The 24,953-nt window shown below is 48.0% G+C and overlaps 1 protein-coding gene across 1 annotated transcript in view; it reads right to left on the bottom strand.

Annotated features, from left to right (window-relative positions):
• Positions 1-24,953, bottom strand: part of ACVR1C (activin A receptor type 1C) — a 223,047-nt gene that overhangs the window by 26,755 nt on the left and 171,339 nt on the right. Inside the window, exon 4 of the mRNA XM_063933699.1 lies at positions 8,316-8,546. Coding sequence (XP_063789769.1) covers positions 8,316-8,546 — 231 coding nt within the window. The remainder of the gene's footprint in view (positions 1-8,315; positions 8,547-24,953) is intronic.

The raw sequence follows: 24,953 nt of genomic DNA, 5'->3' as shown, positions 1-24,953 counted from the left end.
GAAAATCGGAGACAACAGCAGGCAGCTGTTGACGAACTTTACAGGCAACAGCGTCAGGATAGAGAGGCCTTAACAGAAGTGGTGCAGAGCCTGGCAGCCCGGATTGGAGATGTGGCCGTCAGTGCTCCGACCAGCTCTAGTTCTATACGGGCCAGTCACTTCCTGCAGAAAATGACAGAGGCTGATGATGTGGAGGCCTACCTGACCACGTTTGAAAGGACTGCCGAGTGTGAGAACTGGCCGAAAGCACAGTGGGCCAGTCTGCTGGCACCTTTTCTGTCAGGTGAGCCCCAAAAAGCGTACTTTGATTTAAGCCCTGCTGAGGCTCGGGACTATGATAAACTAAAGACTGAGATCCTGACCCGCCTGGGAGTCACGCTGTCAGTACGAGCACAACGGGTGCACCGTTGGGTGTACGCCATGGAGTAGCCTCCTCGCTCCCAGATGCACGACCTTATTCAGCTAACAAAAAAATGGTTACAGCCAGAGACATTAACTGGTCCCCAGATGGTTGAAAGAGTCGTCATGGACCGCTACTTGAGATCTTTGCCCATGGTCCTGCGCAAGTGGGTGAGCCATGGAAACCCGGGTACTGCTGACCAATTAGTGGACATGGTAGAGAGGTATTTGGCAGCAGAGGAACTACTGATGACCACCCAGCAACCCATAGATCCTCGACAGCGCCCTTCAGTAAAGACTGGTAAGACTGTTCCGTGGGAAAATGTTGCTGGGCGGTTAAGAGAACGCAAGGCTGGAGAGACTGTAAACACTGGCCCTGGAGACAGGCCAATGGGGCTAGAACGGTCTACGCTGCCCAAACGGGTTGATAATCGTGTGGTTAAATGTTTTAGGTGTGGTATGCCAAGTCATGTTATTGCCAATTGGCCAGTCACGCAAGAACCCATGCAATGTGATGCTGCCTTTGAATGTTGCAGAATGTCTTTCTTTGCTAGGTTAGCCTGTACTGTGGTACCTTCACCTGAGCTGGAAAAACAAATGTGTGATGTGTTCTTAGAGGGTAACCGGGTAGAGGCCTTGCTAGATTCAGGAAGTTTAGTTACCCTCGTGACAGCGGGGTTAGTGAACCTCTTAAAGGTCCAGCAAATACCTATTGGGGTAACTTGCATACATGGGGATACCCAACATTATGTCACTGCTGAAGTGAATATAGAAACCTGTTGTGGGTCAGCAATTGTTAAAGTAGGACTGGTCCCCACCTTGGTGCATGAGGCCATAATAGGCAGGGATTTTCCTCATTTTTGGAAACTGTGGGAATCACGTTTATCAACAGATGTGAGAAGTAAGGAGCCAGTTGATAATACCGGTGATTTCATGGATGTACGTGTGTCTTCGGAACTTTCTGACCCTTTGCCTTTTGCTAGTTTGGTTGGGGAAGGGACAGGTGGGGAATCCAGTGAAGACCCTCTTGCTGGGAACAGAGACATAATAGTTAGAACTGAAAGCGTGCCTGACCTGGAGGTAAAGAAGGATCTGTTTGCGTCTGAACAGTTAAAGGATCCTACCTTGATAAAGGCTAGAGAGAATGTTAAGATTGTTAATGGGGAACCTGTGGTACCTGGTGACAGGGTTACGTATCCCCACATGGCCATCTGTAATGAGCTCTTGTACCACATTGTCAAAAGGGGTGAGGATGTGGTGGAACAGCTGGTAGTTCCCCAGCCTTATCGGAGAACGGTACTAGATTTAGCTCATAGTCACGTTACCGCAGGACATTTAGGGGCAGAAAAAAACACTGAAAGAGTTTTACAAAGGTTCTTTTGGCCAGGGGTTTATAAAGAAGTGTCTGAATATTGTTCTTCCTGTCCTGAATGCCAGTATCATGCCCCTAGACCCCATTTCAGGAGCCCACTAGTTCCCATGCCTATTATAAAGGTCCCGTTTGACAGAATAGCCATGGATCTCGTGGGGCCCTTGTTAAAGTCTGCTCGGGGCTATCAGTATATCCTGGCAATTGTGGACTATGCCACTCGATATCCTGAGGCTGTCCCTTTACGCACTATCACAACCAAGGCGATAGCTAGGGAGCTGGTGCAGGTTTTTAGTAGAGTGGGAATACCAAAAGAAATTTTGACTGACCAAGGTACTCCATTTATGTCAAGGATCATGAAAGAATTGTGCAAATTATTTAAGGTCACTCACCTCAGGACGTCCATCTACCATCCCCAAACTGACGGGTTGGTGGAAAGGTTTAATAAAACATTAAAAAGTATGTTAAAAAAGGTTGTTGAGACAGATGGGAAAAACTGGGATTGTTTGTTGCCCTACTTGTTAATGGCCATCAGAGAAGTTCCTCAGTCCTCTACGGGGTTTTCTCCATTTGATTTGTTGTATGGTAGACACCCCAGAGGGCTGTTGGACATTGCCAAAGAGACGTGGGAAGGACAGCCTACCCCTTACAGAAGCGTTATTGAACATGTAACACAAATGCAGGATAGGATTGCAGCCGTGGTACCTATTGTCAGAGAGCACATGGAACAGGCCCAAAGTGCTCAACAGAGGGTCTATAACCGTAGTGCCAAGGTACGGGAATTTGCTCCTGGAGATAGAGTTCTTGTTTTGGTACCCACTGTGGAAAGCAAATTCCTAGCTAAATGGCAGGGTCCATTTGAGATTAGGGAAAAAGTGAATGAGGTTAATTACAAAGTATACCAGCCGGGAAAGAGAAAACCCGAACAAATCTACCATGTTAACTTAATCAAACCCTGGAAAGATAGGTTGTCTCTGTCAGCGGAGCCTTGCCCGTCGGTGTCTTCACCCCGGTTGCGTCCCGCAGTAAAGGTGTCAGAGACATTATCAGCTGATCAGAACAATCAGGTTAAAGAATTTCTCATCCAAAATAGGGAGATATTTTCAGAGCTGCCTGGCCGAACGACCATAATAAAACATGACATTGTCACAGAACCAGGGGTCAGGGTTCATTTAAAGCCATATAGGATTCCTGAAGCTCAGCGAGAAGCTGTTGCTAAAGAAGTTAAAGCCATGTTAGAACCTGGAGTCATAGAGGACTCTAACAGTGAGTGGTCCAGTCCCATAGTGCTCATCCCGAAGCCCGACGGTAGCATACGCTTCTGTAATGACTTTCGTAAGTTAAATAAGGTGTCCAAGTTTGACGCATACCCCATGCCCCGTGTGGATGATCTTATAGAAAGGCTGGGAACAGCCAGGTTTCTCACCACGTTGGGACCTGACCAAAGGTTACTGGCAAATACCTTTATCTGATAGCGCAAAAGAAAAAACAGCCTTTTCGGTTCCGGAGGGGCTGTACCAGTATAAGATGTTACCCTTTGGGTTGCATGGGGCTCCAGCAACCTTTCAACGAGCGATGGATAAAATTTTGAGGCCCCATAGAAAATATGCAGCTGCCTATTTGGATGATTCACAGTACAGACTGGGGGTCCCATTTGGTTAAAGTACAAGTAGTACTGGACTCAATCAGAGAGGCAGGGTTAACTGCTAACCCAAAGAAGTGCTGCCTCGCAATGGAGGAGGTCAAATACTTGGGCTTCACCATAGGCAGAGGTCTGATTAGGCCCCAATTGAATAAAATTGATGCTATTCAAAACTGGCCTCGTCCAGTGAATAAAAAACAGGTAAGGGCTTTTTTGGGAATAACTGGGTACTATAGACGATTTATTCCCAATTTTGCGGCCACAGCGGTGCCGTTGTCAGACCTTACCAAAGGGAAGCAGTCAAATATGGTGAAATGGAACCCTGATGCAGAAAAAGCGTTCCAAGCGTTAAAAGTGGCTTTGTGTTCACAACCGGTATTGATAACACCAGATTTTTCAAAAGAATTTGTGGTACAGACAGATGCTTCAGAGGTAGGGATAGGGGCTGTGTTGTCCCAAACCAGAGATGGGGACGAACACCCTATCATTTGTGGAAAAGGAGGCTTTGGCCATTAAGTGGGCACTAGATACCTTGAGATATTACCTCTTGGGTAGACAATTCAGACTAGTGACAGATCATGCCCCTTTAAAATGGATGTATGTAAATAGAGGCAAGAATGCTCGTGTAACTAGATGGTTTCTAGCATTGCAGGATTTTAAGTTTACTGTCGAACATAGACCGGGTACACAATTGGCCAACGCAGATGCATTGTCCCGCATCTTCTGTTTGGGGGCTACAAGTGTTCCGGCCCCTAGGTCGAAACAGGGGAGGGGGATATGTGACAAGAACACTGGGATAGTGTTTGAGGGCAGTATGTTTGTCCCAGGTTCTTGTCTTACATGTTAGTATGTTTGTCCCAGGTTCTTGTCTTACATGTTTTAGAAAATGAAAACTTCTAGGAAAATGATTTTGTTTTGTTAGAACCTTTTCAGTTTGCTGGAAAAGCTGGATAAGGGCCCTGAGAGAGAGATAGGGCGAGTTCCAGACATTGGGCCCAGTTCGGATCTTTGGCCTCACAGAGGGCTAATCAGGGCTTTCAGCTGTGCAAGAGTCTTATAGGGCTTCTAGCCTGATTAATGTGTGCAGACTGCCTGGGAAGACTGCAGGATCTCTGTGAGAGAAACACGCTTCCTGATACAAGTGAGCTATACAGTGTTTACTGGAGAACTCTGTGTTTTTGTTTAGTGATAGTTAGGAACATCTTGTGTTTAGTCAGTGCCGGACAGGCAAGGTATTTTCTTTTGCTGTTTGTTTTATTTTCTGTATAATAAAACTGGCTGGGGCCAGTTGTACCGGAAACTGGACTTGTGTGGTTCCTCAGCTGCTGCGTGCTGCCATTTATCCCAGGAAACGGCACCTTGTACCCTTACAGTGTTACAATATATATATATATATATAAATCCGAAAACCGGCACTCATTTAAGAAAATAAGGTACTTATCCGGTGCCCACCAGAAGACAGACTCGCACACGTTCTACTCAATGATAATACTCAGACGGCGACACTCTGAACAAATTACTTCACTCACAGCTTGCTTAACGTTAACGTTTGTTCGGAGTGTCGTATCTGGGTATTATATATGTATATATACACATACATCATGCATATATGTGCGGAAACCCCCCCATTAAAATCCTGTGTTTGCCACTGCCCATGCTCCCAGCATCTCTTATATAATACCCCATGCCCCTAGCATCTCTTATATAATACCCCTTGTCTGCATCCAACAATATTATTTATTTATTTATTTAGTCAGTAATAGGTTCTTATATAGTGCAGCATATTCTGCTGCGTTTTACTATTGGAGACAACAGTGATAGAACAAAACTGGGTAATAATAGAAAGACATACTGTAGAGGTAGGAAGGCCCTGCTCGCAGGCTTACAATCTATTGGAAAATAGGCATTGATACACAAGGATCGGTGCTATCTATAGCATAATGGTCCAGTCAGACTGCAAAGGTTCTTGGTGGGCAGTATGATATGGTCACACAGCAATGATGGCCAGTGGTCAGGAGGATGTAAACCGAATAAAGACAAAATATATATGAAGTTATGTGTTATCTGTATAGAGCAAGGCTTGACAAATCCAGAGGCCAGGTCGCCATGGCGCCTAGATTTTGCTGCCTGGCTACCAGATTGTGCAGGGGTTGGAGAGGGGGGTGTGAGGGATAGGGGGCGGGGGAAGGGCAGGGAGGTAAAGGAAGCAGGTCCTCATCAGCACCAGCGGAGAATTGTTAGCGTACCTGTATTGCGGCGGACTTTTCAAGCGTGGGAGTGCCTGTCCGTCCCAGCCTGCGCTGACTAGGGGAGGGGGGGGGGGGGGCGTCGGGGCAAACGGTGGTCTGGCTCCTACACTTTTTTATCCAGGCTCCCTAGATTTTATTAAAATTTGTCAAGCCCTGGTATAGAGGGATGCAGAAGGATAGCTTATAGAGGTTATGTGGGCGGTTCTGGAATTTGATAAGCTAGCCTGAAGATGTGAGTTTTCAGGGAACGCTTGAAGACTTGCAGACTAGAGTCTTATTGTGCATGGAAGGAGCTTTCCACACAGTGGATGCAGCCCGAAGAAAGTCCTGCAATCAAGAATGGGAGCGTATAATGAGTGTGGATGAGAGACGTAGATCTTGTGAAGAGCGGAGTGGTTGAATTGGGAGATATTTTGAGAGAAGTAAAGAGATGTATGTTGGTGTAGTTTAGTTAGTAACCTTGTATGTAAGTAAAAGTATTTTATATTGAATACATAGAAAACTGGTAACCAATGGAGGGACTGACAGATAGGATCAGCAGACAATGGCCCTCATTCCGAGTTGTTCGCTCGCAAGCTACATTTAGCAGCATTGCACACGCTAAGCCGCCGCCTACTGGGAGTGAATCTTAGCTTATCAAAATTGCGAACGAAAGATTCGCAATATTGCGAAAAGACTTCTCTGTGCAGTTTCTGAGTAGCTGGAGACTTACTCTTCCAGTGTGATCAGTTCAGTGCTTGTCGTTCCTGGTTTGACGTCACAAACACACCCAGCGTTCGCCCAGACACTCCCCCGTTTCTCCAGCCACTCCCGCGTTTTTCCCAGAAACGGTAGCGTTTTTTCACACACTCCCATAAAACGGCCAGTTTCCGCCCAGAAACACCCACTTTCTGTCAATCACATTACGATCACCAGAACGAAGAAAAAACCTCGTAATGCCGTGAGTATAATACCAATCTTCATAGCAAATTTACTTGGCGCAGTCGCAGTGCGAACATTGCGCATGCGCAATTAGCGGAAAATCGCTGCGATGCGAAGAAAATTACCGAGTGAACAACTCGGAATGACCACCAAAGGCCCTCATTCCGAGTTGTTCGCTCGCAAGCTGCTTTTAGCAGCTTTGCACACGCTAAGCCACCGCCTACTGGGAGTGAATCTTAGCATAGTAAAATTGCGAACGAAAGATTAGCAGAATTGCGAATAGACACTTCTTAGCAGTTTCTGAGTAGCTCCACACTTACTCGGCAACTGCGATCAGATCAGTCAGTTTCGTTCCTGGTTTGACGTCACAAACACACCCAGCGTTCGCCCAGACACTCCCCCATTTCTTCAGACACTCCCGCGTTTTTCCCAGAAACGGCAGCGTTTTTTCACACACACCCATAAAACGGCCTGTTTCCGCCCAGAAACACCCACTTCCTGTCAATCACATTACGATCACCAGAACGAAGAAAAAACCTCGTAATGCCGTGAGTAAAATTCCTAACTGCATAGCAAATTTACTTGGCGCAGTCGCAGTGCGAACACTGCGCATGCGCAATTAGCGGAAAATCGCTGCGATGCGAACAAAATTACCGAGCGAACAACTCGGAATGACCACCAATGTACGGTTGACGAGGAACATCATTTTATACTACTCCATGCCTGCTCCCAGCATCCCTTATATACTAACACGTCTGTCCCCACGACTTTATATATACTTCACCATGTCTGTTCCCTACTTTTATGCTTCCCTATGACTGTTCCCTACATTTCTTGCATGCTTCCCCATGTATATTCCCAATATAACTTACATTATATCCATATCTGATCCCAATGCTTCTCATATGCATCCCCATGTCTGCACCCTACATCTTCTCCCCATTTCACCATGTGGGGCTGACCACTCTCCCACTGTGTATCACTAGTGAGCTCTGCTGTGCCGAGCACCTCTTCTCATGGCAGCTATGCAGCTGCTCACGGAGTATAAAAGAGTTTCATGGTTAATTTATTTTTTATTTTTACTGATGTGAAATGAAGTACCAACATGGGCTGCACTTGTAACAGAAAAATAGGAGGTGCCGCGCAGTGACACTGGGTCATGGACCTGGCTGAAATGTAGCCTGTGTCACTATTGGCTTTGTGCCATCTATCAGTGTCATATACACACAAACTTTCTCCAGAATCCACACACCCCTACCATATGAAGGAGTAAGACAAAGCAACTACGAACAAATAAGTATATCAGCGCTTCCAGTGCACCCAGTCATTCTCTCTGGTAGGAAGAAGCACTTATCTAAGATTCCTGTAAGTGATGTCTTGTGCTATATATTTTATTCATGCACTAATTGTTTTTATGTCATCTTTATAAGGGTAATTTTATTAAAATATAATACATATTTATAAAAGGATAATATGCTAGTTTTTCTTCCTTTCCAATATATATGAATAATCTCCATGCAAATAATATATGACTGCTCCATACAATGTGCTGCACCCACTTGACTGATATTACAAGAACCATGTTATAATTTGCTTCTACTTTGGGGATTTTTTTGGTAATACCTTGTGGTCATTTAATCGACCTGTTATAGCACAAATTTTCCTTATTACCATTTTCCTAATACTACACCTCTTGTCGCAATCCTGTGTTATAAGATACTCATGGGACACTTACCTTTATTGTCAGCAGCTATGAAACCAAGGATATTTTCATGTCTCAGCATTACAGTCTGATAGATTTCTGCTTCACGGAACCATGACCTCTCATCTCGAGAGGAGAAAATCTTTACAGCGACATCTTCTCCGCACCACTTTCCTCTCCAGACCTCTCCAAAACGCCCTTTGCCAACTACCTCCTGAATGATTACTGTCCTTGCAATGGTTCTCTGAACAAGCAAAGGTAAGCCTGCCAAGAGAAAGGAGAAGTCCTAGATTATAAATGTCCCGCCAAAGCCACCATGAAGCAACCCACTGACAAGAAAGAAAGAAAGAAAGAAAGAAAGAAAGAAAGAAAGAAAGAAAGAAAGAAAGAAAGAAAGAAAGAAAGACTGAGCAGGATTTATTACAGTGCATAATGATTAATGTCACAGATAACTGGAAATGATTAGAACATTCTCAGTTTATCACAGCTAAATTACAGCAATCAATTACGTTTCACAAAACATTTAATCTCTATTTAATCCTAGCCATAGTGCACCTTTCAGCGTAATAAACTCTTTGCCAGCTATATTTATAAAACAAGGCACTGCTACACTGTAACGGTATATGATCCACTGCCAGTGTGCAAAATCCTCTCCTCTGTAATCTCAATGCGGAATTTTGGCTTCTGTAAGTAAACCCTTACACCAAAGCACCCAACAAACAGCTTTTACACTATTACTATTGTTCAAATATGCGCCAAACTGAATGCACAGGTGGCCACAGGGTGCCAAACTACACCACACGCAGTACCCATATTCAATAAAGAACGTAAGACCCGGATTGGACTTGTTGATACCATCAGCAGTGGTGGATGTTAGGTTTGGCGCATATTGTCGCTGATCGTGTCAATAAGAAATTACGTATTGCCAGGATTTAATGAAAAATATATACAGGGGGTCTGAGCTCATCATATCTCATAAATATGTTTGTGGCTACAGTGACTAACATCATCTGAAGATGTACATTAAACCCTTGTGGGTCTGAACACTTTTAATAAGTTTTAGGCACAGAGGCAGAACTCTGGGAGGCAACGGAGTCATCTGCCGCCGGGCTCCTGCTCTGAAGAGGGGCACCTCTCCTCCCATTCTGTGACACCATTGAATTAAGTTAATTGATAGATGCCGCTGTCTTTTCAGTGGCCGACTTCCTCACTGGTCCCTGCACCTTACAAATCACACCTTCTTTATTATACACATTTTACAAGTGTCACACCCAGGATTAGAAACCACAACCTATTACACTGGAAGCAGACACCATACTGATGAAGCTGTTTGCTCCTGTATAGGAAATATCAGAATTTTAACTATATGAAGATACTTCTCTGACAATTACACGTAACTTCATATAGTTAGCATTCTCATGCTTCCTCTATAGGAAATAGGGGGGCACCAATATTTATCTTGCCTCTGGACAACTGGGACAAACTTTCGCCACTGTTTAGGCAGACACTAAAGAAGATATTCAGATGTATACAGAGGTATCAGTCACCATCACCTTCTTCCCTACTTGAGAAGCAGGGAACTGTTCTGTCCCATGCAGGCAGAATGACCGTATTATCAGGGTAAGAAGTTTAACATTCCAAGCACAGCAGAATGCAGGCTCTGAATGCCAATCTTCAACCTCAATGTTAGAGTGTAATAGCTGTCAGAAACCACCAATATATAACACTAGGTGACTCATCGCGCCCTACACACCGTCGCAAGGTGCTACGCCCCCTTAACCCCTGCATGCCTTGCTTGTGTTCAATATTTGTATTATATGAAGTATTACAGATGAAGGGGGCGTAGCCCCTTGCGACGCAAGGGGGTGGTGGAGTGGGTGCCGCGGATGGGGGAGGGGGTTCGGAAGCGCTGTGCGTGGCGGGGGGGCTGTCACGGGTGGGGGAGGGGCAGGTGTGGGGCTGTTGCGGATGGGGCAGGGGCTCTGGATGCTCTGCGGGTGGTGGAGAGGCGGGTGTGGGGGTGCCGCGGGTGGGGTAGTGGGTCCGGAGCTTCCGCGGGTGGGGAAGGGGTGGGTGTGGGGGTGCCGCGGATGGGGAAGGGGGTCCAGGGGCGTTGCGGGTGGAAAGGGGGTGCCGTGAGTGGGGGAGGGGCGGGTGCGCTGCAGGAGGTGGTGGAGAGGCGGGTGTGGGGGTGCCGCGGGTGGGGGAGGGGTGGGTGCTAATTAGATGCGAGGGGAGGACATCCTCAGCCTCTAGACAGCAAGCCGCAGCATCCCCCTCTCTCTCTCTGGCTGGGGGGGTGAAACATGACTGGTGGGCAGGGCGTGAGCTGGTACCAGAGAGGGGGTAGGGCAGGCCCTGTGTGACACCTCTCCCTCCTCTGCTGCTGCGTTTTCCTCACCCCACACCGCTCCCCCTCTGCGGAGGCAGTAGTGGGGGGCTCTGACAGGGAACCTGCTACACCAGGAGAAGGCGTGGATGGGCTCTGTGAAGGTCAGGGGCCACATCGTCCCTTCTGCAGCAGGTGTGCGGAAGCCGGGGCCTCTATGGGTACACGGGGTTTACGGGCCAGCGAGGGGGACTGCTGCAGTGCATTGCTCTGTGCTGTGTAGCACACTGAGCAGACGGCGACGGGTCGCTGCTACTGTCACGCGGAACCACCATTGCTGCTGCTATCCCCGTCACGAGGGCTCCCCGCGTGCATGGCCGCCGCACCGAGAATGGGGAGAGACGGACGATAGACAGACAGCTGCCGCCCCCTCCATGCACCGCCGGGTCGCCGCTCCCCCCTCCTTGCACACCTTGGTCCTGCATTGCTCTCCTGATCTACTCCGGTGGCAGGCTGGAGATTCCGGGTATGGGTCCTATCTATTAGCCAGGATCTGTGGCTGTGACTCCACCCAGCGCTGTGACTCCGCCCAGCGTTAGACACACAGGCACAGAGTCATAGATCTGGGCTATTATATAGGAGATCAGAAATACAGGGTGTCCGAAAAAGTTACTGTGCACTGATTGTAGTGATGTAATAATGCAACAATTATTTTAATAATTTGATTGGAAAACTGCACAGACACTCCACATGGAATCAGTGGTGCCGCTATAAGGGGTGCAGGTCACACCCTCGTGTCACTTGACGATGGGTGACACCAAAGTGGCGACTCAACCTCTGTGACAGGAGCCGGGCACTTTTCTGTTAAATACTTTTCCCTAGTATACAGTAACTGCAAGAGAGTAGCTCCTCCCATCTGGGCTCCTGCCACTGCAACCCTTGATCTTCAGTACAACTTCAAAAGAAGCCCTAAACCAAAGGTGAACCACATAGTGTCTCTTACAAATCAACAAGAAACAACTCACATTCATAAGGACTCACAGAAAAGGATTTAACTCTAAATACAGAAATCCAGTTCTTTCTTTCATCCAATCTGGGGTACAGGGTACCATGGGACGTGCAAAAGCCACCCCTAGGAGAGGGTACGCACAGAAAATAGGATTTTAATTACCTACCGGTAAATCCTTTTCTCGTAGTCCGTAGGGGTTACTGGGAATCAATTTAGTACCATGGGGTATAGACGGGTCCACTAGGAGACATGGGCACGTTAAGAAATTGATAGTGTGCGCTGGCTCCTCCTTTCACGCCCCTCCCACCAGACTCAGTCCAGGAAACTGTGCCCGAGGAGACGGACATACTTTGAGAGAAGGATAGATAAGGAAAGTGGTGAGATTACGAACCAGCACACACAGAACAAGAGGAAAGCCATGCTAACCAAACTTGAAAACCAGAACAGCAACAGCTGAACCAAACAACAGTAGTTAAATAAGTAACCGTGCAGGAAGAAAGAAGCACAGAGCAGGCACCCAGTATCCCCTATAGACTACGAGAAAAGGATTTACTGGTAGGTAATTAAAATCCTATTTTCTCTTACATCCTAGGGGATACTGGGAATCCATTTAGTACCATGGGGAAGTACCAAAGCTCCCAAACCGGGTGGGAGAGTGCTGAGGTTCCTGCAGAATAGATTGACCAAAATGAAGGTCCTCCGAGGCCAAAGTATCGAACCAAGTAGCCGCTCGGCAGAGCTATAAAGCCGAGACACCCCGGGCAGCCGCCCAAGAAGATCCCACAACCTAGTAGAGTGAGTATGTACAGATTTTGGAACCGGCAAGCCTGCCGTGAAATAAGCATGCTGGATAGTCAGCCTGATCCAGCGTGCAATTGTCTGCTTTGAAGCAGGACACCCAATTTTAATGGGATCATAGAGAACGAATAGCGAGTCCGATTTCCTGTGACAAGCTGTTCTCTTTACATAGACCTTCAAAGTCCCCACAACATCCAAAGACTTTGAAGTAGCAGAGGTGTCCGTAACAACCGGAACCACAATAGGTTGGTTGATGTGAAGGGTGGTCTTCAGTTTGCCGGCTGTCGGGGTCCCGGCGCACAGTATACCGGTGCTGGAATCCCGACAGTCGGCATACTGACACCGTTTCTCCCTCTTGGGGGTCCACGACCCCCCTGGAGGGAGAATAGATAGTGTGGCGTGCGTAGCGTGGCACGTGTAGCACGCCACCGTGCCCGCAGCGTGGCGAGCGCAGCGAGCCCGCAAGGGGCTCATTTGTGTTCGCCATGCTGTCAGTATGCCGGCGCCGGTATGCTGTGCGCCAGGACCCCGACAGCCGGCATACCATACTACACCCGATGTGAAATGCGTATACCACCTTAGGAAGAAAATGCTGACGAGTCCTGAGTACAGCTCTGTCCTCGTGGAAAATTAAGTAGGGGCTCTTGTAAGACAACGCCCCCAACTCCCGACACACGACTTGCTGAAGCCAAGGCCAACAGTGTGACAGTCGTCCACGTAAGGTACTTTACGTCTACCTCCTGTAACGGTTCAAACCAGTCTGATTGGAGGAACTGCAGCACCAAGTTGTGATCCCAAGGTGCTGTAGAAGGCACAAAGGGAGGTTGCATGTGAAGAACACCTTTCAAGAACGTCTGGACCTCAGAGAGAGAAGCCAATTGTTTCTTAAGGTAAATAGACAAGGCAGAAATCTGGAATTTAATGGTGCCTAGAAATAGGCCCACATCCACTGCCGACTGCAGAAAGAGCAGGAAACGTCCCAGATGAAATTCCACCGCAAAATATTGTCTGCTATCACACCAAGGGGTATATTCAATTGCGGTCGAATAGCCGAAAATGTCGAAAAACGGGTCATTTTCGACACAAAAAAACCTGTCGAATTTGATTCGACAATTCAATACAGTACTTTTCGACAAAAAACCTGCCGTTTCATTTTCGGCTGTTTACAATTCGACATTTTTTCAATTCGACATGTCTGCAATGTTAAAAATGTGGCTTTTCGACAAAAGTATATTCAATTGAAGAATGTCGATTCGACAACAGTGCTTTTCGACAGTAATTTCGTCAATTTAATTCAGCCTCATTTTTCTGTTGTGATCTAATAATTTTTTTTAAAAACATGTATTTTTTGGTACTTTTTTATTGCTAATAGCATATCTATTTATATTTGAAGGGATTATCTACTTGGTTTGTCTATTAAGGAGGCACAAGTATTATTTAATCTTTTTTTTAAAAGAATATTTTTTTTTTACTAACTACAATAATATGGAGAGATCAGTGCATGTTTTTCAGTTGGAAGGGGTGTGAAATGGTTAAAAATCCTGAAAAAAAATGTGTGGGGTCCCCCCTCCTAAGCATAACCAGCCTCGGGCTCTTTGAGCCGGTCCTGGTTGTAAAAATACGGGGGGAGAAATGACAGGGGTTCCCCCGTATTTTAACAGCCAGCACCGGGCTCTGCGCCTGGTCCTGGTGCAAAAAATATGGGGGACAAAAGACGTAGGGGACCCCGTATTTTTAACACCAGTACCGGGCTCCACTAGCCAGAGAGATAATGCCACAGCCGGGGGACACTTTTATACTGGTCCCTGCGGCCGTGTCATTAAATCCCCAACTAGTCACCCCTGGCCGGGGTACCCTGGAGGAGTGGGGACCCCTTAAATCAAGGGGTCCCCCCTCCAGTCACCCAGGGGTGAAGCCCGAGGCTGTCCCCCCCATCCAAGTGCGGCGGATGGGGGGCTGATAGCCTTTTGTGTAAAAAAAAAAAAGAATATTGTTTTTTGTAGCAGAGCTACAAGTCCCAGCAAGCCTCCCCGCAAGCTGGTACTTGGAGAACCACAAGTACCAGCATGCAGGGGAAAAACGGGCCCGCTGGTACCTGTACTTCTACTACAAAAAATACTCAAATAAAAACAATACACAGACACCGTGACAGTATAACTTTATTACATACATGCACACCAACATACAGTCATACATACTTACCTATGTTGACACGAAGAGTCGGTCCCCTTCTCCACAAAGAATCCACGGGGTACCTGTAAATAAAATTATACTCACAACAATCCAGTGTAGATCGGTCCTCTTCTGTTTGTAATCCACGTACTTGGCAAAATAAAAAAACGAAAAACACGATCCACGCACTGAAAGGGGTCCCATGTTTACACATGGGACCCCTTTCTCCGACTGGCGGGACCCCCCGTGACTGCTGTCAAAGAGGGTCCGCGAGGTTATGTGGGGTCACTCTTGTGGTCTACCGCTGACCGCAAAGTTCCCACCATTGGATATAATGGAGCGCCTCTGCGCTACATTGTATCTCGAGTGCGCCGCCTGACTGACAGTCAGGCGCGCACAGCCAATCAGGTGAGTGCCATGACGTGGTGCTCCCTGATTGGCTGAAGGGACCCTCTTTGACAGCAGTCACGGGGGGTCCCACCAGTCGGGGAAAGGGGTCCCATGTGTAAACATGGCACCCCTTTCAGTGTGGAGTGGGCGAAAGCTAGATTGTAGTGGATCAAGGATGGAGTTGTCAGAGAGGTAGCTTGTGAGACGGCTGTAGACCAGTCGTTCAAGTAGAATGGGAGAAGAAAGATGGGGTGGTAGCTAGTGAGTGATGAAGTGTCAAGGTTGTTTTTTTTAGAAAAGGTGAGACCAGAGCATGTTTGAATGGTGAGGGAAAGATGCCGGTAGAGAGCGATAGGTTAAAGAGGTGAGCAAGGTGGGAGCAGGCAGTTGGGGAGAGGAAGCAGAGAAGATGGGAGGGGGTCCAGGGGGCAGGTTGGGAGGGGGGAGGATAAGATAAGGGAGTGGACTTTCTAGTCTGAGGTGGGACGGAAGGAGGACAGGGTGGAATAGATGGAGGGGAAGGATGATGGGGGCAGGAGGGCTATGGAGGGGTGATGGGAGGAGATCTCATGTTGGATAGCCTCAATTTTGGAGATGAAGAAGGAGGCAAAGTCAGTGGCAGTGAGGGAGGATGGAATGGGAGGGGAGGAGGAAGGGGGTAAAGGAGAGAGTTGAACGTTTCAAAGAGACGCCGTCACATTTTCCGACTGGACTTAAATGGCCTGATTTCGAAGTACAGATGAGGCCTGTAGAAAGGGTGTTGTAGATAGCCCTGAGTTCCAGGATGTTTATTGGAAGGACGACTTCCTGACTTGACCATCTTCCTTGAAACTGCACCCCCTGGGTGACTGCTCCCCAAGGACTGCTCTGAGGCTTGCGTATGTGGTCAGCAGAATCCAATTCTGAATCCCAAACCTCCGACCCTCGACTAGGTAAGAAGTCTGTAGCCACCACAGAAGGGAGATCCTGGCTTTTGGCGACAGACGGATCCTCTGGTTCATGTGAAGATGCAATCCGGACCATTTGTCCAATAGATCTAGCTGGAAGGGCTTCACATGAAACCTTCCGTACTGGAGCGTCTCGTAAGAGGCCACCATTTTCCCCAGAAGGGAAATGCACAGATGCACCGAGATATGGGTTGGCTTCAGGACAGCCCGATCCATCGACTGGATTACCATAACCTTTTTGTAAGGGAAGGAACACTCTCTGAGACTCTGTGTCCAGTATCATTCCCAGGAAAGGAAACCTCTGTGGGGGTCATTCCGACCTGATCGCACGCTGCCGGTTTTCGCAGCGCAGTGATCAGGTCACTACTGCGCATGCATATGCACCGCAATGCGCAGGCGCGGCGTACGGGTACAAAGCGGATCGTTGCTGTGCGATGGGTTTTACGAAGAATCCATTTGCACAGCCGATCGCAAAGAGATTGATAGGAAGAAGGCGTTTATGGGTGTCAACTGACCATTTTCTGGGAGTGTTTGGAAAAATGCAGGCGTGACCAAGAGATTGCAGGGCGGGTGTCTGACGTCAATTCCGGTCCTGGACAGGCTGAAGTGATCGCAAGGGCTGAGTAAGTTCTGAGCTACTCAGAAACTGCACAAACTATTTTTGTACTGCTCGGCTGCACATGCGATCGCTCCCTTGCACAGCAAATATACACTCCCCAGTGGGCGGTGACTATGCGTTCGCACGGCTGCAAGAAGTAGCTAGCGAGCAAACAACTCGGAATAACCCCCTGTGTCGGTTCCAGGTGAGATTTTGGTAGGTTCAGAATCCACCCGTGATCCAGGAGTAGTCTGGTTGAGAGGCCAATGCTGTCCAACAACCGCTCCATGGACGGTGCCTTTATCAGAAGATCCTCCATGTACGGAATTATGTTCACTCCCTGTTTGCGGAGTAGAAACATCATCTCTGCCGTCACTTTGGTGAACACTCTCGGTGCCATGGAGAGACCAAAAGGTAGGGCCTGGAACTGGTAGGGACAGTCCTGTAGTGCAAACCATAGATAAGCCTGATGAGGCGGCCAGATCGGAATGTAAAGGTACGCATCCTTGATATCCAGAAACACTAGGAATTCCCCCTCCTCCAGACCTGAGATAACCGCTCTCAGAGTCTCCATCTTGAATTTGAACACTCGTAAGTACGGGTTCAACGACTTGAGGTTCAGAATCGGCCTCATCGAACCGTCCGGTTTCGGTAATACAAACAAGTTGGAATAGTATCCCTTGTTTTGCAGATGAGGTGGAACTGGAACAATGACCTGGGATTGTACCAGTTTTTGAATGGCTGTAAAGTTATACTTGCCTCTTGTGAAACTGGTAAGCCTGATTTGAAGAATCTGTGAGGTGGAAGCTGTTGGAACTCCAGTCTGTAGCCCTGGGAAATAAGATTTATAACCCTGGGATCCTGGCATGATGTTCTTACGCACACCAGTGCTAACAGGAGTATACCGGTGTATGAACAGAGAGGGATGCGAGGCAAAACGAACTCACAGACAGTATAACACAACATACACAGGAGGTGATGGAATAACTAATAAACACAAAATGAACGGGGAAGCCCAAAGGCTCAGGAATTGGGTGTCTCCCTAGTGTCAGGAATGCTCAGATGGAATAGAGCGGACAATGAAGCGAGATGTAGTGATTTAACATGTGGAGCACCCAAAATGATGTTGCTAAGAGCAACAGGAAAAACCCCAAAGGGTTACCAACGGGTGTGGGAATAAACTCCTTGGTCAGAGATAGAAATATAGACACAAGGAGAGTATCCACAATCCTAACCCCCACTTGCAGGGCACAGGTTCAGCTTACTGCCAGTAAACTGACACCTGGACGCCCTGCACAGTGAGGGAGGATTAAGCAAGCAGGTCTGAGAGTACAGCCGCAAACCTGCTGGGTTCACAGAATAGCAAAAGAACCCCAGCAGGTTAAACAACTGACTCCAGTCTTACTGCTAGGTCCGGATTGGCAGAATGAAGTACCGAATCCCAAGGCCTATTCGCAGTAAGAAACAAGTAAATACAAAGTCACACAGTACTAGCTAACTCTCTGGAACTGACTAACAAACAAAGATTCAGCAGCATTTGCCTAGCCTGAGAGGATGGTTTATATAGCAGGTGCTGTCCACGCCCCACTCAGACCTCACAGACTGTGAGCACAAAACCAGCGCCGGATTCCCTGCCGTGCACAGAGCCTGTAACCACTACACAGTAAAAACCCGGACCGGAGTATCAGCTGCGCTCAGGTTACTTCGCTAACACTTGCCTCCCGGTTGCCATGGCGACGTGGCAGTACAGAACAGGAGATCCTTACAGTACCCCCCCTCTGACGAGGGGTCAAAAAAACCCTATCACCGGGTTTATCAGGGAACTACGAGAAGAAAGAGCGTATCAGTCTGGGGGAATGAAGATCACAACTGCGCACCCACGACCGCTCCTCCGGGCCATACCCCTTCCAGTGCACCAAAAATGACAGCCGACCCCGAACCATCTTGGAGTCAAGAACCCTTTCAACCACAAACTCCCTCTGACCCCGTATCAGAAGAGGAGAAGGTCTTCCACTGGAAGAAGGATTACTAACCGCCAGTTTTAAAAGGGAACAATGAAATGTTTTATTGATACCCAATGAACGGGGCAGATCTAACTGAAATGCCACCGGATTGATAACCCTGGTGATCTTATAAGGGCCGATGAACCGGGGGCCTAACTTATGAAATGGCTGTCTCAACTTTAAATTCTTGGTGGACAACCAGACGAAGTCTCCTAATTTGAAGCTGCAGGGTCTTCTCCGCTTATCAAAAACCCTTTTGGTCACTAATGACACAGACACAAGGGCTTTCTTCACTTTCCTCCAAATACCCCTAAGGACCGAAACAACAGAGGAACCACCAGGCGTGGAATCCAGGGGGTCAAAAGAATTGGCCTTAGGATGATGCCCATACACACAAAGGAAGGGAGAGATCCCTGTAGCAGAGTGAGACGCGTTGTTATAGGCAAACTCCGCCATGGACAGATGAGCAACCCAGTCAGTATGACACTTGGAGACATAACACCTGAGGAACTGCTCCAAGGACTGGTTCACCCTCTAAGTCTGCCCATTAGACTGTGGATGGTAGCCTGACGACAAGCTCACAGAAATCTGGAGATCAGAACAAAATGCCCTCCAGAATTTGGCCACAAACTGGGATCCACAGTCAGAGACCACATCAAGTGGCAACCCGTGGAGGCGCACAACATGCTGCATAAATAACTCAGACAGGCGTCTGGCCGATGGCAACCCAACCAGTGGAACGAAATGCGCCATCTTCGAAAACCTGTCAACGACAACCCAAATGGCTGTCATCCCCGAGGATTTGGGCAAGTCCACCACAAAATCCATGGAAATGTGGGTCCATGGCTTAGACGGAATAGAGAGTGGATGTAATGGGCCGACAGGAACCACTCTAGGAGTTTTATTTCGGGCACAAACGTCACATGCCCGAACCCACTGATCCACATCCCTAGCCACCGAGGGCCACCACACCGCCCTAGACAGCAACTCCCGAGTTCTGACAATACCCGGATGCCCTGCCGACCTCTTGGCATGGAATTCCAGGAACACTCGCTGTCTTAACCTAGGAGGCACAAACAAGAGACCTACCGGAAGGTCTGGAGGAGCCTGCTCCTGTGCTCTAAGGACTAATGACAAGAGGTCCTGGGTAATGCCCACTTTAATACATGATGGGGACATAATGGGCAATGGCTCCTCGGTGGTCTCTTGGACTGGAGCAAAACTCAGCGAGAGCGCATCAGCCTTGATGTTTTTTGACCCAGGGCGATATGTTATCAAAACATTAAAGCGAGCAAAAAACAAAGCCCATCGTGCTTGCCTGGCATTGAGCCGCTTCGCTGACTCTAAATATGCCAGATTCTTATGGTCGGTGAGAATTGAGACCACAAACTTAGCCCCCTCAAGCCAGTGTCTCCACTCCCCGAGTGCATCCTTTATAGCCAACAATTCCCTGTTACCCACATCATAATTCATCTCGGCAGACGAAAATTTACGGGAAAAGTAAGCACAGGGATGAAGGCGATTATCAGACACCCCCATCTGAGAGAGCACTACCCCAATACCTATCTCAGAGGCATCCACTTCTACCACAAAAGGACGCTCTGGATCTGGGTGTCGCAACACCTTGGCCGAGACAAATGCCCTTTTGAGACGGGCAAAGGCCGCTTTGGCCTCACAAGACCAGTGAGCAACATCCGCCCCTTTCTTAGTGAGTGCCACCAAGACGAAAATCCAGCGATGAACCGTCTATAAAAATTCGCAAAGCCCAGAAAACGCTGAAGCGCCTTCAAACTAGTGGGCTGCACCCAATCCAGGACTGCCTGTACCTTAGAACCCTCCATTTGGAAACCTTCTGAGGAGATAATATACCCTAGAAATGCGATTTGCTGGACTTCAAATTCGCACTTCTCCAGCTTCGCCCCAAGCTGGTGGTCTCTGAGTTTCTGGAGGACTAAGCGTACATGCTTCCGATGTTCCTCCAGGGAATGGGAGAAGATTAGGATGTCATCTAGATAAACAACTAAAAATCTATCCAAATATTCCCTGAGCACATCGTTCATGAATTCCTGGAAGACTGCCGGGGCATTAGAGAGCCCAAAAGGCATCACCAAATATTCATAATGCCCTGAGTGGGTATTAAAGGCAGTCTTCCATTCATCCCCCTCTCTTATTCGGATTAGATTGTAAGCACCTCGTAGGTCAATCTTAGAAAAAATGGTGGCAGTACGAAGCTGGTCAAACAAAACCGAAATGAGAGGCAGTGGGTACGAGTTTTTAATCGTGATACGGTTCAATTCCCTGAAGTCGATGCAGGGTCACAACGAACCGTCCTTTTTACCCACGAAGAAGAACCCCGACCCAACTGGGGACTGTGAGGGTCTGATAAATCCCTTAGCCAAGTTCTCCTGAATGTACTCTGCCATAGCCTGAGTCTCAGGACGTGACAGGGAGTACAACCTGCTCTTGGGAAGCTTAGCATCCGGCAACAAATCAATGGCACAGTCATAGGGGCGATGGGGAAGTAGTACCTCCGCAACTTTTTTGGAGAACACATCCGCAAAATCTGCATAACATCCTGGCAATCCTGGCAAACTTAGCTGCGAGAGCCTGACTGGAAGGCTCAAGCAACTCCTGAAACAATCACTACCCCAACTAAGAATCTCCCCAGAGACCCAGTTAAATTGAGGGTTATGGGCCCTTAACCAGGGTAACCCCAAAACCAATGGGGCAAAAGAACAGACAGTCACATAGAAAGACAATTTTTCAGAGTGTGTGGCTCCAATAAACAAAGGAACTTGGCTGGTGCAGGAGGTAATTTTACCCTGGGACAATGGTTCCCCGTTTAACCCACAGATATCAATCTCTGATGCCAAAGGTACTGAGGGAACAGAGTGTTCCAGGGCGAATTGACGGTCCATGAAAACCCCATCGGCCCCACTGTCAACAAAGGCCTCAGTCTTGACAGTTTGACCGAGGATCTCCAAAGTCACCGGAATGAGAAAAGTCTTTTTGGGAAAATCTGACTTCTGGCCTGACAGGATATTTCCCATCACCCTCAGGCCCTGAAGTTTTCCGGCTTTTCTGGGCATGATACTACGACATGACCTTTATTCCCACAGTACAAACACAAACCCTGCTGTCTCCTCCGCGTCTTCTCACGCGAGGAGAGGCGGGTAGCCCCAATCTGCATAGGCTCCTCGGAATATTCCTCAGAGTCTGAGGTTCCCTTGGGAAAAAAGGAAACTGCGGTCTCCCTTTCAAGCCTACGCTCTCTCAGCCGTCTATCCACCCGGATGGATAACTGCATGAGCTGATCTAAGCTATCAGGCGAGGGATATTGTACCAGTTGGTCCTTTATCTGGTCAGAAAGGCCCCTTCGGTACTGGTTTCTCAGGGCTGGGTCATTCCACTGGGTATCATGAGCCAACCTCCGAAACTCCGTACTATAAACCTCAGCTGGCCGTCGCCCTTGCTTTAGGACCGTAATCTGAGCCTCGGCTGAAGCCATCTTGTCAGGGTCATCATACAAAATGCCCAGTGCCGTAAAAAAAGCATCAACACTTTTAAGCGACGGACAGTCAGGCTGCAACCCATATGCCCATATGTGGGTCTCCTTGTAGCAAGGAAATCACCATGCCCACCCGCTGAATCTCCGACCCAGAAGACTGGGGCCTAAGCCTGAAATATAGCTTACAGCTCTCCTTGAAACAAAAAAACTGCGAGCGATCTCCTGAAAAACGATCCGGGAGATTTACTTTCGGCTCCTTAACCCCTAAACTTGCCGCTGCTGCTGCAGGAGCTCCGCTAGCGGCCTGCGGGGTGTTCATTTTAATGGACATCTCATTAAATTGTCGAGTCAGTACCTGCACCTGATCGACCACCTGTTGCAAAGTATTTTGAGGGGTATGCTCCATATTCCTCCCCAGGATTTAGATATGGCTCTAAAACTGATGGAAGACAGGCCACTATAAAAAAGTAGCTCTTGCCTGTCTAGAGCAGCCCCAACCTTACTGCTTGCCCCAGCAGTCGGACATGTGTAGCTACTATAGGCTGTGAGACACCGTCTTAGTACCACTGAGAAAAGTCAGAGGCAGAAAACCTTGCGACTCAAAAGTTCAGGCCAGGGAAAAGATATCCCTTCCTATCAGAGGACAACTACAGCGTGAGTAGTAGAATCAACTACAGTACGTGGAGAAAATAGGATTTTAATTACCTACTGGTAAATCCTTTTCTCGTGGTCCGTAGAGGATGCTGGGGTCCACATTAGTACCATGGGGTATAGACGGGTCCACTAGGAGCCACTGGCACTTTAAGAGTTTAATAGTGTGGGCTTGCTCCTCCCTCTATGTCCCTCCTACCATACTCAGTCTATAAACTGTGCCCAAGGAGACGGACAACTTTGAGAGAAGGATATTACACAGATAGTGGTGAGATTCATACCAGCTCACACAAACAAGGCAAACCAAGCTAACTAGCCTGAAAACTCAGCAACAGCTGAACAACATTACTGAACCAAGTAATAACGCAGTACTTAACAAAGAACAAAGCAGTACTGAATCCAGTAACCACTGCAGGATAACGAAGCGCTGGGCGGGCGCCCAGCGTCCTCTACGGACTACGAGAAAAGGATTTACCAGTAGGTAATTCAAATTCTATTTTCTCTTACGTCCTAGAGGATGCTGGGGTCCACATTAGTACCATGGGGATGTACCAAAGCTCCCAGAACAGGAGGGAGAGCGCGGAGGCTCCTGCAGAACTGATTGACCAAACTTAAGGTCCTCAAAGGCCAAAGTATCGTACTTGTAGAACTTAGCAAACGTGTTCGACCCAGACCAAGTAGCCGCTCGGCAAAGCTGTAAAGCCGATACACCCCGGGCAGCTGCCCAGGAAGAACCCACCTTACGAGTAGAGTGGGCCTGAACAGATTTTGGACACGGCAATCCTGCCATAGAATATGCATGCTGGATAGTGAACCTAATCCAGTGAGAGATCGTCTGCTTAGAAGCAGGACACCCAATCTTCTTGGGATCATACAGGACAAATAGAGTCCAATTTCCTGTGACGAGCAGTCCTCTTCACATAGATTTTTAGAGCCCTTACAACATCCAAGGACTTTGATGGAAATGAGGAGTCAGTAGCAACTGGCACCACAATAGGTTGGTTGATATGAAAAGCCGACACAACCTTTGGAAGGAATTGCTGACGTGTCCGGAGCTCAGCTCTATCTTCATGGAAGAACAAGTAGGGACTTTTACAAGACAAAGCCCCCAACTCCGACACACGTCTAGCAGAAGCTAAGGCCAACAAGGTGACAGCCTTCCACGTCAGAAACTTGACCACAACCTCCTGTAGAGGCTCGAACCAATCCGATTGGAGGAACTGCAACACCACATTAAGAACTCAGGGTGCCGTAGGCGGCCCAAAGGGAGGCTGGATGTGCAGAACCCCTATTAAAAAATTCTGAACCTCAGGGAGGGAAGCTAGTTGTTTCTGGAAGAAAATGGATAAGGCTGAAATCTGGACTTTTACTGACCCCAACCTCAGGCCCATATACAGCTTGCAGGAAGAGGAGAAACTGTCCCAGTTGAAACTCCAACATAGGAAACTTCCTGGATTCACACCAAGACACATACTTTTTCCAAATGTGATGGTAACTCCTTTCCTAGCCTGTATCAGGGTAGGAATAACCTTGTTCGGAATTAGCCCTTCCGAGCTAATATCTGGCGTTCAACCTCCATGGCGTCAAACGTAGCCGTGGTAAGTCTTGATAAGCAAACGGCCCCTGTTGTAACAGGTCCTCCCGAAGAGGAAGAGGCCTCGGATCTTCCAGCAGTAGATCCAGAAGATCTGCGTACCAAGCCCTTCTTGGCCAGTCTAGAGCAATGGGGATTGCCTGAACTGTTGTTCTCCTTATGAGCTTCAGAACCTTTGGGATGAGTGGAAGTGAAGGAAAATGTACACCAACTGGAACACCCATGGAGACACCAGAGCGTCCACCGCCACTGCTTGCGAGTCCCTCGACCAGCAACAATACCTCCGAAGCTCTTGATGAGGCGGGGAGCCATCATGTCGATTTGAGGAACCCCCCAAATTCTTGTCACCTCCGTGAACACCTCTGGATGGAGGCCCCCATTCCCCTGGATGGAGATCGTGTCTACTCCCGGAATGAAAATTGCTGACAGCGCCAACGTGTGTTTTTCTGCCCAGAGGATGATTCTTGTCTTCTCTGACATTGCAGCTCTGCTCTTCGTTCTGCCCTGTCGGTTTATGTAGGCCACCGCCGTTACATTGTCTTGCACATTCAAGTGCACTTACATTGCACTTGAATGGCTCGATCTCGCAGAAGATCTGCCGCTTGAAGAAGACCGTTGTACATGGCTCTTAGTTCCAGAATGTTTATGGGAAGACCGGATTCCAGGTTTGAC

This window comes from Pseudophryne corroboree, chromosome 7 (assembly GCF_028390025.1).
Source record: "Pseudophryne corroboree isolate aPseCor3 chromosome 7, aPseCor3.hap2, whole genome shotgun sequence".
Classification (NCBI taxonomy): Eukaryota; Metazoa; Chordata; class Amphibia; order Anura; family Myobatrachidae; genus Pseudophryne; species Pseudophryne corroboree.
This window is presented reverse-complemented; position numbering and strand designations above follow the sequence as displayed.